Below are 16,381 nucleotides of genomic sequence, written 5' to 3' on the forward strand. Positions count from 1 at the left end.
TGGAAGTATTTGTGGGAGAAAACTGAAACTTGGTATAGTGATATGTACATATGTGAAATCAATGATGGCATTAATCGATTGATGTTTTAATCAGTTAGTTAATTCGATTAAATGCAATCTAATTACAGCTAATCATGATTAATTTTAATCTGACTAAGCAGTTAATCGTAATCGCGATTAAAAAATTAATTTTTAATCATTAACTCTTAATTTGATCAAGTAGGTTTTGTGATTAATTAAGTTATGCTGGAATTTCCCTGTGCACACAAAGCGAGTTAATCCGGTATGGCTAAGTCGGACTTCCTCATCAATCTAAGCAATTTGGTGTACATTTTCATTAAGATATATACCAACAAACGTTTTACAAACTAGGTTTGTAAAAGTTCCCAGTTTATGTATCACTAATAACAATAATTATAATTTTTTTTTATTATGCGCTTTTTATAAGCGTAAAACACAAAATAATTACTATAACTGGTGTTTGGTTTCAAACTCGGACAAACTAGACAAATTAATCAGATTTTATTTTTAATTAAATTAACGATTAATGTTTTACATTAATTAAACGTAATCGCAGTCAGCGATTAACGATTAAAAAAATTTTATCATTCATCGTACAGTTGATTACGACTAATTAATTTTAATCGTCAAACGCGATTAACATTTTAATCGGTAATTTTTAATCGTTAATCAGATTAATAGTTTGCCAACACTGTGTGAAATCATGTTCATATTCACGGAGAAAAATGGACGTTTTTGGAAAAGAGGCGTAGCACCTACCTGACTGAAAGTTTCATATTGCATATCTCTTCAAATGTTTGGGGTATAGCACTCGAGCTTGGTATGGAAATACATATGTATGTATGTATGTGAAACTAATACCATACTCATGGAGAAAAATAAGAGTTATTGGAAAAGGTGGTGTGGCAAGTCCCATGCAAATTGATTTTGTGTTTATTGCAGAGGACTGGAACTTGGCACCGAGATGTGCATACAAAATTAATTCCATACTCATGGAGATAAATTTGCGTTATTCGAAAAGGGGACATGGTTCCTCCCGTACAAATTTACTGTTTTGTACTGATTATCTCTAGAGGTGTTCATGGTAGAGTACTGGGACTTGGTACTGGGGAATGTAAAATTAATTCTGTTCATGGTAGAGTACTGGGACTTGGCACTGGGGTATGTAAAATTAATTCTAAATTCATGGAAGAAGATTAGGGTTATAAGAAAAAGGGGCGTGGCACTTCCAGTACAAATTTACTTTTTCTTGCCACATATCCCTGGAAGTGTTTGTGGAAGAATACTGGAACTTGGTATGGAGTTGTGTATGCAAAATGTATCAATTGCTCATGGAAAAAATGTGAGTTATTAAAAAAGGAGGCATGTCGCCTCCCGTACATACTAAAAACTTCTTAATACATATCTCTGGAAGGATAGAAAATCCCTGGAAGTATTTTAAATTTGTTATGGAGATTTATTTTATAAGTGCCGTACTGACAGAATAAATTTCATTAAATGGAAAAACGAGAGCTGGGTTCGGCCTTATAATCTCTCTATAAAGTTCTCTTGAGGCATTTGCTATAGTAATGGAAGTGGTATTTTATCAAGGCCAGGTTACTAAATTTGAGTTGGAAATATTAGAACCCGCCGTGGCACCTCCAAGAAGGTTACACGTTCACGCGTCGTATACCTGGAACCATTTAAAGGTAAACTTAGAGGGATTGATATCTTTCGTATGCCTAGCGCGCAGACGAGATTTTATAATTTCATAGTTTTAAACGGCCTAAATACCTTAACTCGCTTAAAAAATAACGAGCTATAACGAAATGGGCACAGAAATAAAATCTAACATCATTAAATTATTTTTCATATTTGTATAAAAGCGCGGGGTGAAACCCGCGGGAATAAGCTAGTGTAATATAAATTAAAACATACTACATATTTTGAACTGTTATAAAACCACCTGATAAATCTCTATTTACCAGGAAATCAAAGCTCTCACAAAATATGTATGTTTATAAAAATGTATGTATTTTTTCCCGGAACTCACATCCAAGTCTTTGTAATACATATACAGTCATGTGAAAAATAATAGGGACTCTACATTTTTACAAGTTTTGGATTTTTTCTTTTATAAAAATATAGCTCATTATCTAACAAAAACCATGTAAGTCCAATTTCAAACTTTGTAGAAAAATTCAACGAATCAACAATTCAACAAACTTTGAGAATTTTTATAATAATTCTAAGTATGCAGTTTTATAGCCCATTGAATTATAGCTTAATAAAGGGCAAGTTTCTAGTGACGCTGATTTTTGAAAAATTGTTTGCCGATGGTGCTATTATTTTCTTTCAAACTTTCTAAAAATTCTTAATAAAAGTTCGTTGTAAAATGTTGCTAAATTTTTTTATTTTTTCTACAAAGTTTTAAATTTAGACCTATGCATGTGGTTTTTGCAGATAATAAGCTATATTTTTATAAAAAATAATAAACATCAAACAAACAAAATAAAAATAGTCACAACTGGTCAAAATTACGTGTCCTTATTATTTTTCACATGACTGTATATTAAAAGGCCCGAGAATGTAAAATTTACTTTCTTAATTTCACAGCAAATTGCGTGGAAAAATTAGAAATATTCGCACGTCTGAATGCACTTTTACATACATACAGGGCTTGTTCGAGGCACGTAATAAAAGCGACATTACTGCCGTACTGATAAAAAATGGCAGCATATTTGCAACTGCCCAACTGATAATACATTGCTAGAAATTCACACAGAACGTGATACTTTAATAATTTGCGCAACAATGCGGTTATGATTGCAACTCGAACAAGCCCACATATACATATGCATATCATTCAATTTATTTATTAAGTAAAATCTAGATTATAAGTTAACTCACCATTTTTCTGAATTGCCAGAAGTCAGTGGATGAAAGAAATCTATTGAGAGCCCACTTTTTAAACAGCGTACTTTGAATCATAGTAGTCTGAACTTCACAAAATATATCACACAATACTGTATGGGTGGTTTGAGTACCTCGCGACTGCACTTCCGAGAGGCGGTCGTAATACTTGACGATCGGCAGGTCGTGATCAATTTTTAGTTTTAAGCAACACTTCTTATAAATCTCTTTTAAAGAAATACTAGTTGGATTGTCTTCAGCTAAGCGCATTTGCGGCGATATTGGTACCACTCTTGGAATCGTCATATTTAGAAATCGTCTAGCAGTCTCCTTTTGTTTCTCTAAATAATAGTTAAGCATTCGCATTAATTGCAGTACGCGCTCTTCTCTTCGGGCATCGCCTAATCCAGTGTCTATAACTACCAAATAAGGATAAATCTTTCCATTGGTACCACGAATATACAATCGTCTTGCCGCCGTATTGTTTTTTTGAACGATTTCCACACGTGGCATGAACCTTGCAATGCGTATATGGTAATGCGAAGAGGATGGCAGGAGTAATTCTCCAGGCAATTCAACCTCTGCTGTCTTTTGGCTGAAGTTTGACAAAAACCTACATTTGTCTTCAATGAGAAAAGATGTGGGAAGTTTTTTCACTTTAGCCTCCAGAGCTTTTATCCATGTTTTTAATTTTGAAATAAGATTATGCAATTTCATAGCCCCTGGCTTAGAGAAATCGAAATCATTCGTAAACTGTTCCTTCATTTTTTGAAATACGGGGTCTTGAAAGGTAACTTGCGCCCTACGCGCAATAGACTCAGATGCTGCTGAATTCGAGGCAGAAGTTGCAACGGATCCCGGTATATTCTCGATACCAATACCGAATGTTGATCCCAATTTTTTCACGAAGTGCAGAGTGTGTGGCGTAATTGTCGCATCATTGACGGCACTTCTATTTTCAAATGCAATCGCATAGCATTTAATTAAGCCTTGTCGTAATTGCCTTAGTACTTCCTCGGTCCAGCTTTCTCTAAACCAAACCATCTGGTCCACGATCCCCTCTAGGGAGCTGAGAATTGTTGGATGAATTTCGCGTTGAACATGCATTACTTTTGAACAACGCCACATCGAAGGAGTTGCTTTAATTGGATTAACGGTTGATCCGGAATTGGTTTGAGTATTCATTGCTTGCCCACTATTTTGGTTCTCGAGTACCTAAAGGGGTTGTGATATACATACATATCTTTTTAAACTACTAGTTTCTTCAACTTTAAAGATATATAATATTTATATTTTATTTTTTTAAAGGTAAGTTTCTTGAAAACTCCTATGCAGAAAAAGTAAAAAACCAAATCAAATGACCTTATTTCCTTCATTAAGCAGCCTCTGGACCCGTAGCATATCGACAGGCCCTGAACGGCATTCACAGGGAGTCAGTCTCAAGTTATGTAGACTCCAGACCTGTAAATGCCGTTCTAGGCACACAACCACCGGACATTCACGAGACGGAGCTTCATCTGCCTCGGGAGACAAGAACTGCAATAGCCCAACTGCGCTCGGGCTACTGCAGCAGGTTAAACTCATACCTGAGCGGACTAAACGCAGATGTGCCAAATGAGTGTCCGGCATGCGGAGAGACCCCTCACGACTCGAAACATCTCTTCGTATGCCCGGAAAACCCGATAACCCTCACGTCTTTGTCCCTGTGGACCGACCCTATTGAGTCTGCACGCTTCTTAGGGCTGCCTTTAGTGGAACTTGACGACAACGACTGAGATATTAACCGATCTGGGCGGGGTTGTTGTAGCCGCTACAACAACAACAACAACCTTATTTCGTCATTGAACACGCCTTTTTATTTTTTCAAAACTATAATTTTGTGGCTAACAACATTATTCGCGGCGACCATTCATATGTAAAGCGCAGAATCCTTTTCTTAAGTTTAAGTAAAACTGTTACAACTAAATTAACTGCTAATAAAACCACGTGGCTGAAGATTTTCAGCTATATATTTGAGCTTTAGCTTGCGAATGAACCTAATAAATTGACTTTTGTCCAAAAGTTTCCAATTTATCGACTCTGCATACATAAGAGTAATTTTTGGCATATACATTCGGTTATGAATGAAGTATGCCTAAAAACTTGAAGTGATGGCATGAATAAATTCGGTTTCAACGAGCCCAAAAGCAAGTAATAAGCATGGTTTCTTCCCACAATACCTTTTTTTTGTGTGACCTACTTGATAGTCTGCATTTGTAGAATTTTTGCTGAAAATTTTTAATAGGTAAAATATTTTCTCTACAACCGTGTCCGAGGTCCTCAGTAGCTTCCTGAAAATCAATTCTAAGCTTCACTTTTTTTCTTGGGGAATATACTTCGGTCTTCCAGTCAGAGGTAATTGCAATCCTCCTCAATTCCATGGACTACGTGGTGGAAAATATGTGGAGGGGAAGGAGTTTATGGCTGGTATTGTGACTTGCGAACGATTTGGTGAACAAACTTAAAATCTTCACCAAAATGTTCGCTTTGTAATTCACAATACCAGCCTATGAGTGGGTAGTGACAGCTAAACTGCGCTCAAAGCATTGGCCATCCCTCTAACTACTTCCACACTTATTCGGCAATGCAAGTCTCGGCTCGGGAGTACCTGGTAATGAGGCATCTGACCATTTGGCTAGAAAGGGGTCTGACCCGGTATTCTTCGCTCCGCAACCGGTCATATGCCTTCCATGAGTAGTGAAAGATGAAGCCCTTCAATTTGTGCCACTCCATACAAAAAAGAAGAGAAATAGGAAGGTAGAGTGGAAGGCCTATTGACTTTCAGGAAGACCTTTCACTCCTGAAATGATCTCCTGGGTAGTAGCTTTCACTGCAGAATACGAGCTCAACTGCGATGTGTCGAGATCCACATGTACACTCAAGTAATAAAGTAGATTTCCACTAAAAAAAAAAATAGTTATTTAGAAAGACGAGATCGTTGTAAATTGATTTAGCATTGAACTATGGTTGTGTTCAGAAATTCATTATTCCTAATTTATAATTGATGGAAATGCCTTATTAACGCAACTAGTAAGTTCCAATTGGACATTTAACCGCGGTTGCGCATATTGGACACTTCCATCAATTATAGTTTAGAAATAAAAGAGACTGATGCTTGGCGTGATGCAATTCTGAACGCACCAATTTTATTCATATGAGGGTAACATTCATACGTACATAAGTACGCATATAAAAGTAGTGAAATAAACCTTACCGGTGTTTGAAGTTTTCCAATGAATCCGGCCTGCTCAGCGGTTTTATGTTTTTCCCTTTGCTCAATTTTTAATGTTAGATACAAAGTTCGGATCGGAAAGTAAACGGCTTGAGGATATAAACGTCCTACCTGCAAATATATATTTACATACATTCATATAGAGCCTGTCAGACGTGGCAATGCAATATATTTCGAAAAGGCTGTCAAATTGAGAAATTTCAGAAAGCAGTTGCATGAGCAGGCACACCTTGCATGTAAAGTGTCTTTCGAAGGAGGTATTTTATTTCCGAAAGGCGAATTGCAAATTGCTAATGCAGCACGAGCAAGTTGAAATATATATCCGAAATCGATTTGCGCTCTCTCAATTGTAGTCACATCTTGCAAATTTTATTTCTGAAACTGATTTCCGAAATGTGACAAAAAGGTCTTTCTGGCTCATCACACATCGAAATAAAATTTCTCTTTCTCAATTTGACAGCGAATTGCGAGGAAAAGTTTGAAATATTGCCACGTCTGACTCGCTCTTATTTTTGTACTGTGTAAAGTGTCAAAGTGGGAATTTTTTCATGTTAAATCTTTTTTGTTAATTTCTTATAAAAATATTCTCCAAAGCCGTTTAATTCATAGTTTTAAACCTTAAACAAAAATACAATAAATTTCTTCGAAATCCATTAAAGTTTAAAATTTTTTGATCTCAATTTCTAAAACATTTTGAGTATGCAGTCTTATTATTAACTATGAAATTTTAAAATAATAAAGCGCAAAGTGTGAAGACTAACGGTACAAAAAAAAAACATATTAAAAATCGACTAAATTTTTTCGAGTCTTCAAACAAGCACTTTACTACTAAAACTTCATGATTTATAAAACTGTTTTAAAAATTCATATCAAATTTTAATGGAATGTTAACATTTTTTTCTTTTTTGTTTAAAGCTATAACATGGACAATATTTTTTATCAAAAATCAACAAAATAGTTTCATTCTATAGTAATAAAAAATAATAAGAACTAGTGACATCAAGTCTTACATGACTTAAAAGGTTCAAAATAACATTGCTTTCGTACTGCACCAAACAACAAAGGAGTTGAGGTATCCATGGAAGCCAATACGACGGAGGCACTCCAACCACATATTTTTCCAAAGTACTCATGAGAGTGCCACTTGTATTATCATAGGAGAGAAACCACAATACTTTTGCCAAATATTTTCTCGTTTTGCTTTCATTTTGATGACGACAAGCATGCAAATAGCAAGTTATTGCACTAACTGCAAATACCATTTGTCTATCTTTAAGGAACATCTGCTCCATATAGTCACCCCACATGGCCCAGGCTTTGGTCAGTCCATCGTGGAGTTGCACAGCTGCACTGAATGCTTTGCCCGCTTCTTCAGAACGGCCAATTTGTGCTAAAAGTAGTCCTTTAAGGGCATAGAATTCTGCATTCATTTCTCCTGTGAAGTACTTCAAGTTGGTGGATTCAATTACTTCAAGTGCCTCATTTAATTCAGTTTTTCCCGAAGAAGCTGCCATTTGCAAGTAACATTTCACTTGCTGCCGTATTTTCTAAATAAAAAATGCAAATATTGTACATTGGAAAATATAAATATTTATACAATTGTATGTATGTGTGTATATCAATGTCTTGAGCCCGCATGATCAATTTGAGTGAATAAAACTGCGCTTATGTAAGAGTCGTTATAACCAGGGCTTTGGAGCGGAGCAAAGGGGCACAGGATTTTAGCTGGAGCGGAGATGGAGCAAAGAGCTAAAAAATTCATTTGTTCCTTACTTAGCTCCTTCAGTTAATAAATTTCCTTTTTTCCACTTAAGGCAACTATGTTAAATAAGTTTGCACTCTATTTATTTTACTAGGAAATACTGTTCATTGCACAACAGGGTGGTCCAAAAATATTTTTGGGGGAAAAAGTTTAATAAATAGAAAAAATACCATTATTTTTTATTATATTTAGAAGTTCCCAAAGACCATGTAGTTGTTTATGTGTTTTAAATGGGGGAAAACACTTTTTCGTAGAAATGGTATAGAATTCTTGAAAATTAATGTTTTTAAAACAGAAACTCTGTTTCTCTTTTGGGGACTTCCAATAATAAAATCCAATTATTTATTTAAGCATGTTTTAATATTAACTATTTTTATAGGTTCTCTAAAAACAAAAAAAAATCCAATGACACTCTTGAAGCAAATGTGCAATATGTACATACATACATTTGTATATCGAGCTCTAAATTTTCTTTTGAATGCAGAAGTGTTCCATGGGCATCTGGATGCATTTCTGCAACTAAAAGAAGGAAATTAAAAAAAAAAATCACCTACGTTTTTTGCGGTTAGGGCTCGGTTTATAAGTAAATATGTAATTTAAAAAAATAATAATTGTGAGCGGGAGCGGAGCTAAGATCGGATGAAAAAAACTTTTGCTCCGAAGCCCTGGTTATAAGCGGGGATCATACGATTTGTACAGATGATGATGATGGAGCATATCGCATACAATCTTCAAAGGTGACACAACTTAAAATTACACGTTCGTCAGAAAATGCGAAAAACTGTTTCTTAGCAAGCGAATGCATACGGGCAGGAAAAAACTTGCTCCAGCAAAAATGCCAAATTTTGAGTTGTTTCACTTTTGAAGATGGTGTGCGTTATGATTTTTTACCTTAAAAATATAAAACAGGAAAAATGCAAACATGTAACGCAATGTTAGTAGGTAAAACTTAATAGTAATATAAAATATGATTAATCTGATTGTGATGTTCATGTTATTTATATATGATGTTATTTACTACTAACTCTGTTTCTTGCAGAAACAACATAAGTCAAGGACAGTTGTTCCGAGTTTTTTCATTGTTAATTTAGGCAAATTTTTTTTAAAAGCGAGCGACAAAAGTACGCTCAACTCGGGTAAAATTTCTTAAGCAACCCTGCTAGTATCTGGCAAGAACCATAATACTCGAACTAGAAGGTAGTAGGCAAACGGAAACGACCACTCCCCTAATGTGGACACTAGTTGTGGACGAACTTCTAGAAAGACTTAAAGGGAATGGCTTTAATGCATATGGATATGCTGATGACCTTGTCATCTACGTGGTAAGCTTGGATGAGGAGACATTATGCTCCAGGTTGCAGTCTGCTCTAAACGTAAAAGGGCCTGTTAATTAACCCAATGAAGTCCGTCATCGTCCCATTTACCAAAAGAACGAAGCTAAACTTGATCAAACCCAAATTGTGCGGGACAGATTTAATACTCCCAAGAGACAAAATATCTAGGCGTAATAATAGATAAGAGACTCAACTGGAACTCGCATCTCACAGCGGTTACAAATAAAGCCACGAGAGCATTTTATGCTTGTCAAAGGCTTCATGGTACGACTTGGGGAATATCCCCGAAATTAACGTATTGGTCATTCAATACGATGATAAGCTCCACCGCCTGGTTTGTGTGGCCATAACGGGGGCCTATGTGCTCGTGCCCGACTGAGGCGCTTGGTGTCATCACATGCATATCGCCTCTAGCCACACTTATAGAGAAAGAGGCTTGCTGGAGCGCCCTGAGGCTACAGAACTTAAGTAGCTTGAAAAGTGGGGACTTAGTGGGGTCATTTGGGTGTCCTAAAACCATTCATTAATGATCCCCTTGACCTTTACAAAGCCCTACAAGGTAAAAATATCTGAAAGGGATACCTGTGAAACGATAATCGCCATGTTCGGCGAAAGAACTCAAGTTTGGTACACTGATGGTACGAAACTTGAGGATGGGAACACTGCGGCCGATGGTCTTACACCCTACCATATTCCAGGCGGAAGCTTTTGCAATTGAGGTCTGTGTCCACGAATGTCTTCGTAGAAGACAAATGGGGCAACAATAAACATCATTTTGGATAGCCAGGCAGCGTTAAGAGCACCTTACTTTTGTAAAACTGTATCAAAGGTAGTAAGTAGCCAGTTGCAAAAAGGTACAACAACAACAACAACAAAAAGGTACTGTTCAGACTAGAAGTTAGTAACGACAACGAAAGGGCTGACACTCTAGCCAAAATCGGTGCGCAACGGAGCCTGATCGGCCCTCAGTCCATCCAAAGGATACACAGCAGAGCTCCTAAGGGGATGGGAGGACTTGCAAGTTACCACGCAATGGCGCTCGACAAAGGGTAATAGGCGGTCCAAAAGATTCATAACTCGCTCTCGAGGAATCTCTGAACGGCTGCTAAATCTTAGCAGAAAGGGTTTAACCTGTTAATTAACTATAAGGATTATTTTAATTTAAATCTCTTGAAAATCAAGTACTATATTCAACTCAAAAACATCTTTAAAACCCGTGTTTTTTTTGTGGACTACACAGTTTTTGTTGATTATAAATTGTTGCTGCTTTCACAGAAGAAGAGGTCAAAGAGTAACTTTATGTATGATTACTTTTATGGTGAAATATATGTATATGAAGTATTTATGCTCACCTGGAAACAATCCACAATCGGCACTGAGGGTATGGTATATATTCGAGATAAAGTTTCCTGACAAACCCCAGTTAAGTTATGTTTTCTGGCTATCTTTCCAAAGTAAATTATTGCTTGTGCAGAGGCATGTACTCCAAGCATGGTATTACCCTGGTCTGATTGTTGTTCCAGATGCTGAGTAATTATCTGGTAATGATGTTGTCGCCATGTAAATATATCGCTCCAGTGAGACAAATCGTCCGCAACTACAGGCAATCGATTTCGCCACGTTTTGACAATAGCTTTCATATCGTGGATAGAAGTATTTCGGGACTGAACTAAGCCTTGATGTATAGTGCTTGCCTCATGTAATTCCATTATTTGTTGCGCCGCCTGTAGATACTGCAAATGTATATGGGAAACAATGGATGGCAGTTTTCGCCATTCTTTCATGCATGATGCCGATGCGTTTTCTATGTGCCTTTCAACATTTAAGAGCTGACGATCTTCTTGATGCAATATAGCCAAAAAGCCTTTGTACAAGTGAATCTTATAGCCGAATTGTTTTGCAAAAGATTGCTCTGTTTTAGAAATAGCAGTTTTCATTAAATTCCAATCCGGAACGCGCCATGCACTTTCAAGTATAAGAAACATGTTCTTTTCCTTGTTTGTTTGAGCATAATCTAATAAAATATCCCACTGGTTCAGTTCTTTCGCACAGCGTATCCAATGGTTTTCCCATAGAAGCAATTCACTGTTAACATCAGTGTTAATCAATCCATTAGCTTGGTCATGTTTGAACTTCGACATTGCCAAGTCGTAAGCTCCTTGAGCTTCCTCAAAAAATCCCATTTGTTCATAAGCTATAGCAATATTCGTTTCTGGATAGTGTGCATATTTCAACCATAAACCAGCCCAAAGATCCTCTTCTTGCATGGTGGCATACATTTGAGAAAGTGAATCGTACACTACATTTTTCTTCATCGGAGAAAATGGTTCATGATGGTCCACTTCGGAAGTGTCGGGAGATATTCTTCTAGTTCCATGATGAAGTTCTTCTAAGACTAAAGTCATACGATGCCATAGATTGTGTGCTCGCCCAAGATACGTCATTAAATTAGGTGGAATATATATCGGAGGATCACATTGCATCAAACTCTCTACAAAAGTGTTAAGTGCACTGGGATAGCAGTCCTTTTGTACGACATTGCTGCCAGAGGAAAGAAATGGAACCAGCTCCCTTGAAATTAAATGTTGCTGCTCCTCATCGAAGATTGCCCACAACCGTGGAAATATAATTAGCCACACATTTTCGGCGAGTTGTATGTCCATGTGACACAACTGAGCAATAGCTATAATTAACTGTTCCGTATTGATTTTACGATTTGCTTCTAAAAATTCAATCTGCTTATTTATGAGAAGGTGTAGTTTACGTTTTGGCACCTCTTTATCATTTTCATTATTACGGTTTACACTCCAACTTGATTCAAGATCGTTGTCAAAAACATCTTCTTTATCTTCAACTTGCATGGCATCAAAGCATTCACTATGAGAAGACGTGTAAATTACGAAACTGCTTTTATCCTGGCCTTCAGCGAGATTAATTACCGATTTGATACTTGGCACCTTGTGCGCCTCACTTGAATTTTGAATTTGGGTCATTGTGTTGGTAGTCAAAACTAAAAGTTCAATACACTGTTTTATCCAATAATGAGTACCAATAGAGTCCCAAGCTTGTGAGCAGATAATGTAAAGAAGTCGGTCATGAAGCCTTCTCCTCATTGATGCATCCAAAATTTCAAAGAACTTGGATCTTATCTGTGGATCTTGGCAACGCAGACCAGTTAAAAATGCGCCTTCAAGTTTAGCCGTCAGTTCAGTTTGCTTGTAATATTCGTCTCGGTATATATAATTTACGATCTCCAAAAATTGTATATTGAGTTCCGTTTCATCTGAGAACTTTTTTTCTAAATACTGCATAAGCTTCACCAGCAAGATCGATTTTTCTCGTATAGAGGGTATCTGCATTATAGGATTTTGTTCCTTTGCTCTTATCCATTCATCTAGCATTTTTATTATAGACTTCAAAACTTTAACATCTAAGCTTTTCTCAATAAGATTTACAAGAATATTTCCAATGAATAGTTTTCGCACCTCAACGCCCATAATAATTATTCGATTTTTTATCAAATCCAATGAAAGGACTAACAATTCCAAAGATATATGACTGCTGTCCGTACTGGATGCAACGGGTTGCCCATTGCCTTGCGTATTCAAGTGATCCTTTGTCAACCTATTTAAAACTCGAATAAATTGCAACATGAGTCGGTCTATATAGCTTGCATTGTTGGAAGAGCAAGCCTTTAATATCATTAGAGTTCCAAATAATGATGGTGGATTAGGTTGAGGACTTTTTTCATATAATGTTAAATTGTCCGAGATCATTTTGCTTATAGCGTTATATAATATGTCAAGATCTTCGTGTTTATGATTAATATCTGGTGGAAAAAGACTCATAAGTCTAGTGAGAAATGCATGCATAAGACGAACAATTCGTGTATTCTGGTGTATTATACAGCTGGAGAGTCCTCTTTGAATTGGCCTTATAGTGGAGAGCAATTGATCGGGTGGCAAAATTGTTGTTAAAAATGTAACAAAATCCAAACCAGTGCAAATATTACTCAGGTTCGGCGTGGGAGTTTCAATGGTCATAAATACTTTATCCATCCAGTTTAATTTAAGTTCGAACGGCTGAGGCCATTTATTTTGCATTGCTGACTTTAATAGCATTATGCATCTACAAACATACATTTGTAAATAAACATTATGTTAATTTGAAACAAATAGGCTTTATACTTGCGCGACAATCCCTCGCCAGGAGAAATAACTGCGGGCTGATTATCGTTTACTTGACATGCTAGCCGTATGAGAAAATTGAGAACTGTGTCACAATGGGTTTTTTCTATCGATCGGAAAGCGTCATCTATTTTCTGACTCTGATTTACACCAGAAGGGCCTGACAAAAATGAAATGTCAACTTCAACATTGCAAATATGATAATTTAAATTACTAAAATAAATATATTACTTTGACTTATTGAACTCCGAGATCCATCTGTAGCGACGGGTTTTTTGCGTTGTGAGGTAATTTCATCAGACGTTCGTTTATTTGTGCTATCACAGATGGTATCATCACCATCTTGATTTATATCCTCCACTTTTGTATCTTTCTCTTCGTCTTTGATACGCTGTCCTTCCCATTTTATTATTACGTCAGCGATGTCTACTGCGAGTTTTCTGTGCTCCAATGATGCAGTGGGGGGAAACCCAAGTCGTTGCATATAATTTATAAGATGCTGTACTAAATGATGTCGTACGGGGTAATATACCTAAATAGAATATACGGGATTAGACAATGAGAATTTCACGCTGGGTGTGACATTACGCCAATGCCGTCAGGGCTGCCAACTTGGCTCACACCGTGCCATTTTTGGCCCTAGTTTACATCAAATGGCACTTAATTTTTCAATTTGACACAGAGTGCCAAAATGGCACTTCTGAAAAATAGCAATACTTCAATACATTTTTGTGAAATCCTTCGCGTGAACTTATTTTTCTCAACTAAAATTTTCTAATTTCTATAGTGTATACAATTGGTTAGCATTGGCCTTTTGTTTTAGGAATGTGTTTCTAATTTTAATGGTAAATGTGACGATTTAACAAGTAAGAAAGTCTAAGTTCGGGCGGAGCCGAACATTAAATACCCGGCGCAAATATTAAATAAATGTTTTTTCACCTTTCCGAAACCTACCGCTAGATGGTTAGCCGGGGTGTATCAATTTTGAGTAAATTAGCGTCCTTAAATTTCGAAATTCTGCAGTTTCAAGCATTTCTGAAATTTACCGTTATATGAAGAGCGGCCGGAATTTTAGTCCGATTTCAATAATTTTCAACGTTTTGCTTTTATGTGAAGATATATTAATTTTTACTCGAGTTATCTTGTGCACAGACGGACGGACAGACGGACGGACGGACGGACAGACAGTCACCGCTTAATCGATTTCTCTTTTCATTCTGATCATTTATGTATACATTTGTCTATATCTATCTCGATTCGTTTTGCCTGTTACAAACAACCGTTATGTGAACAAAGTTATAATACCCTTGTGCACAAGTGCGCTCGGGTATAAAAAGAATGGCCAGCCGAAAGCCTCCGTTGCTAGCGCTGCGTTTATGTTTAGTTTGTTTAAAAATTTTATTATTATTTAAGCTTTCATAAAATAAAAAATAAAATGAATAAATAAATAAAAAAAATAAAAAGAATGACACCTTTTTTACACTTTTATTTTTCTATTTGGCATATTTTGGCACTTTTTATCCTCAATATGGTACTTCACAGCTAGATATAGTTGTCAGCTCTAAATGCCGTTGATTTAATGAAATATTTGCAATTTTACATACTTAATATGGACCACCACCAGACCCACGCGCTTGGCTTCCTTATCTAATGCCGAGAAGCAATTGTACGCTTCTAAGGGATGGTTCCATATCGGTTCAGTGCTGTAGCTCTTATTATTCCAAGTCACCTTGGTTGCAACCTTGTTTGGTATCAAACAACACGGATAGGTCATCCCATCAATAAAACCAGCCTTTAAAAGAAATTCGCAGAAAAAGTACTTAATTTTTTATGGAGTTCTTTCTCCACTTCGTAAAGTTAAAAAAATTTTTTCCGACGTCGTTGAAAAGTGTATGCAGTGCGTATATGGACAAAAACGACATGAAATTAAGTTGAATACGTTTCTACTCGCATTTATATATATAGAAGAATTATACAGAAACGAATGGTGAATTTTTCATTTGGGGCTGTATCTGTTTTCTATAAACGATGTATATGGGGATCGTAAGTTAGCCGAATAGCATGACTCTGCATTCCATTGGTATACTAAAGTGCGTAGAGGACTTTTTGTTGTTGTTGTAGCGGCACTACTAATCCCCGCCTATTTCGGTTCATCCTTCAATCATTGTCGTAGGCTCAGGCATTTGACCATTTACAACTTTATTTATCAATCAACTTTCCTCGTTGATAGCTTGATGTTTTTTGTAAAAGAATGGGCTTTAACACCAATCACAAGAATTTACAAAAAATCTTTTACTTTTAAAATTTTCCCGTTAAATTTGGCATTTTTTATTCACAATGCAAATTTAAAATGCAAATATCTTGCGAAAATGACTTGATCTAGAAAACGGTAAAAGTTGAAAATGTTACTATAGTGTTATTAAAAATCGGTGTGTTGGCATAAGTTTCGGTACAATTGTACCATTCATTCTGACCACTACTGCATATACATATGTATGACGTCAGGGACATTATCCGTTTTTCATTTGAAGCGCTGTCAATGTGGCCATACTATAGAAAACACTTAGATAGGATTTTAGGGTCATACAAATTTTCGTCCTTGGCGAGTCCTAAAAACAGCCAAAATCGAGATTTCTTCATAACTCTTTCATTTATTGCTCGTTTCCCCAAGTCTAATCCACGGTTTTTCAGATTTTACCCTAGAATGCCTCCTTAACTTAGCTCAAATAACGCAATTTCTACCCCATTAAATACAACTTTACAATTTAGATGATAAAATTACACATTTTACTAAGCGATACATGTTCTTCAAGACCGGAGCGAACTCCTGTAAGAACAACAATTTCGACCTAGTGACCTGACCGATGTCCAGAATGTACTTAAATTGTGGAGGGAACACTTTTACAACCTACTA

At 36.4% G+C, this 16,381-nt stretch overlaps 1 protein-coding gene across 2 annotated transcripts in view; it reads right to left on the reverse strand.

Moving 5' to 3' along the window:
• LOC118744159 (transcription-associated protein 1) overlaps positions 1–16,381 on the reverse strand; it is a 95,988-nt gene that overhangs the window by 9,694 nt on the left and 69,913 nt on the right. For both annotated transcript variants that reach the window (XM_036476949.1, XM_036476948.1), the window contains exons 15-20: positions 13,699–13,999; positions 13,468–13,627; positions 10,633–13,408; positions 7,195–7,731; positions 6,167–6,295; positions 2,911–4,128 (exon numbers count right to left, since the gene is read on the reverse strand). In XM_036476949.1, the coding sequence (XP_036332842.1) occupies positions 2,911–4,128; positions 6,167–6,295; positions 7,195–7,731; positions 10,633–13,408; positions 13,468–13,627; positions 13,699–13,999 (5,121 nt within the window). The remainder of the gene's footprint in view (positions 1–2,910; positions 4,129–6,166; positions 6,296–7,194; positions 7,732–10,632; positions 13,409–13,467; positions 13,628–13,698; positions 14,000–16,381) is intronic.

The sequence above is a fragment of the Rhagoletis pomonella genome, unplaced genomic scaffold (genome assembly GCF_013731165.1).
Source record: "Rhagoletis pomonella isolate Grant_MI unplaced genomic scaffold, Rhpom_1.0 Rhpom_scaffold_00008, whole genome shotgun sequence".
Lineage (NCBI taxonomy): Eukaryota > Metazoa > Arthropoda > Insecta > Diptera > Tephritidae > Rhagoletis > Rhagoletis pomonella.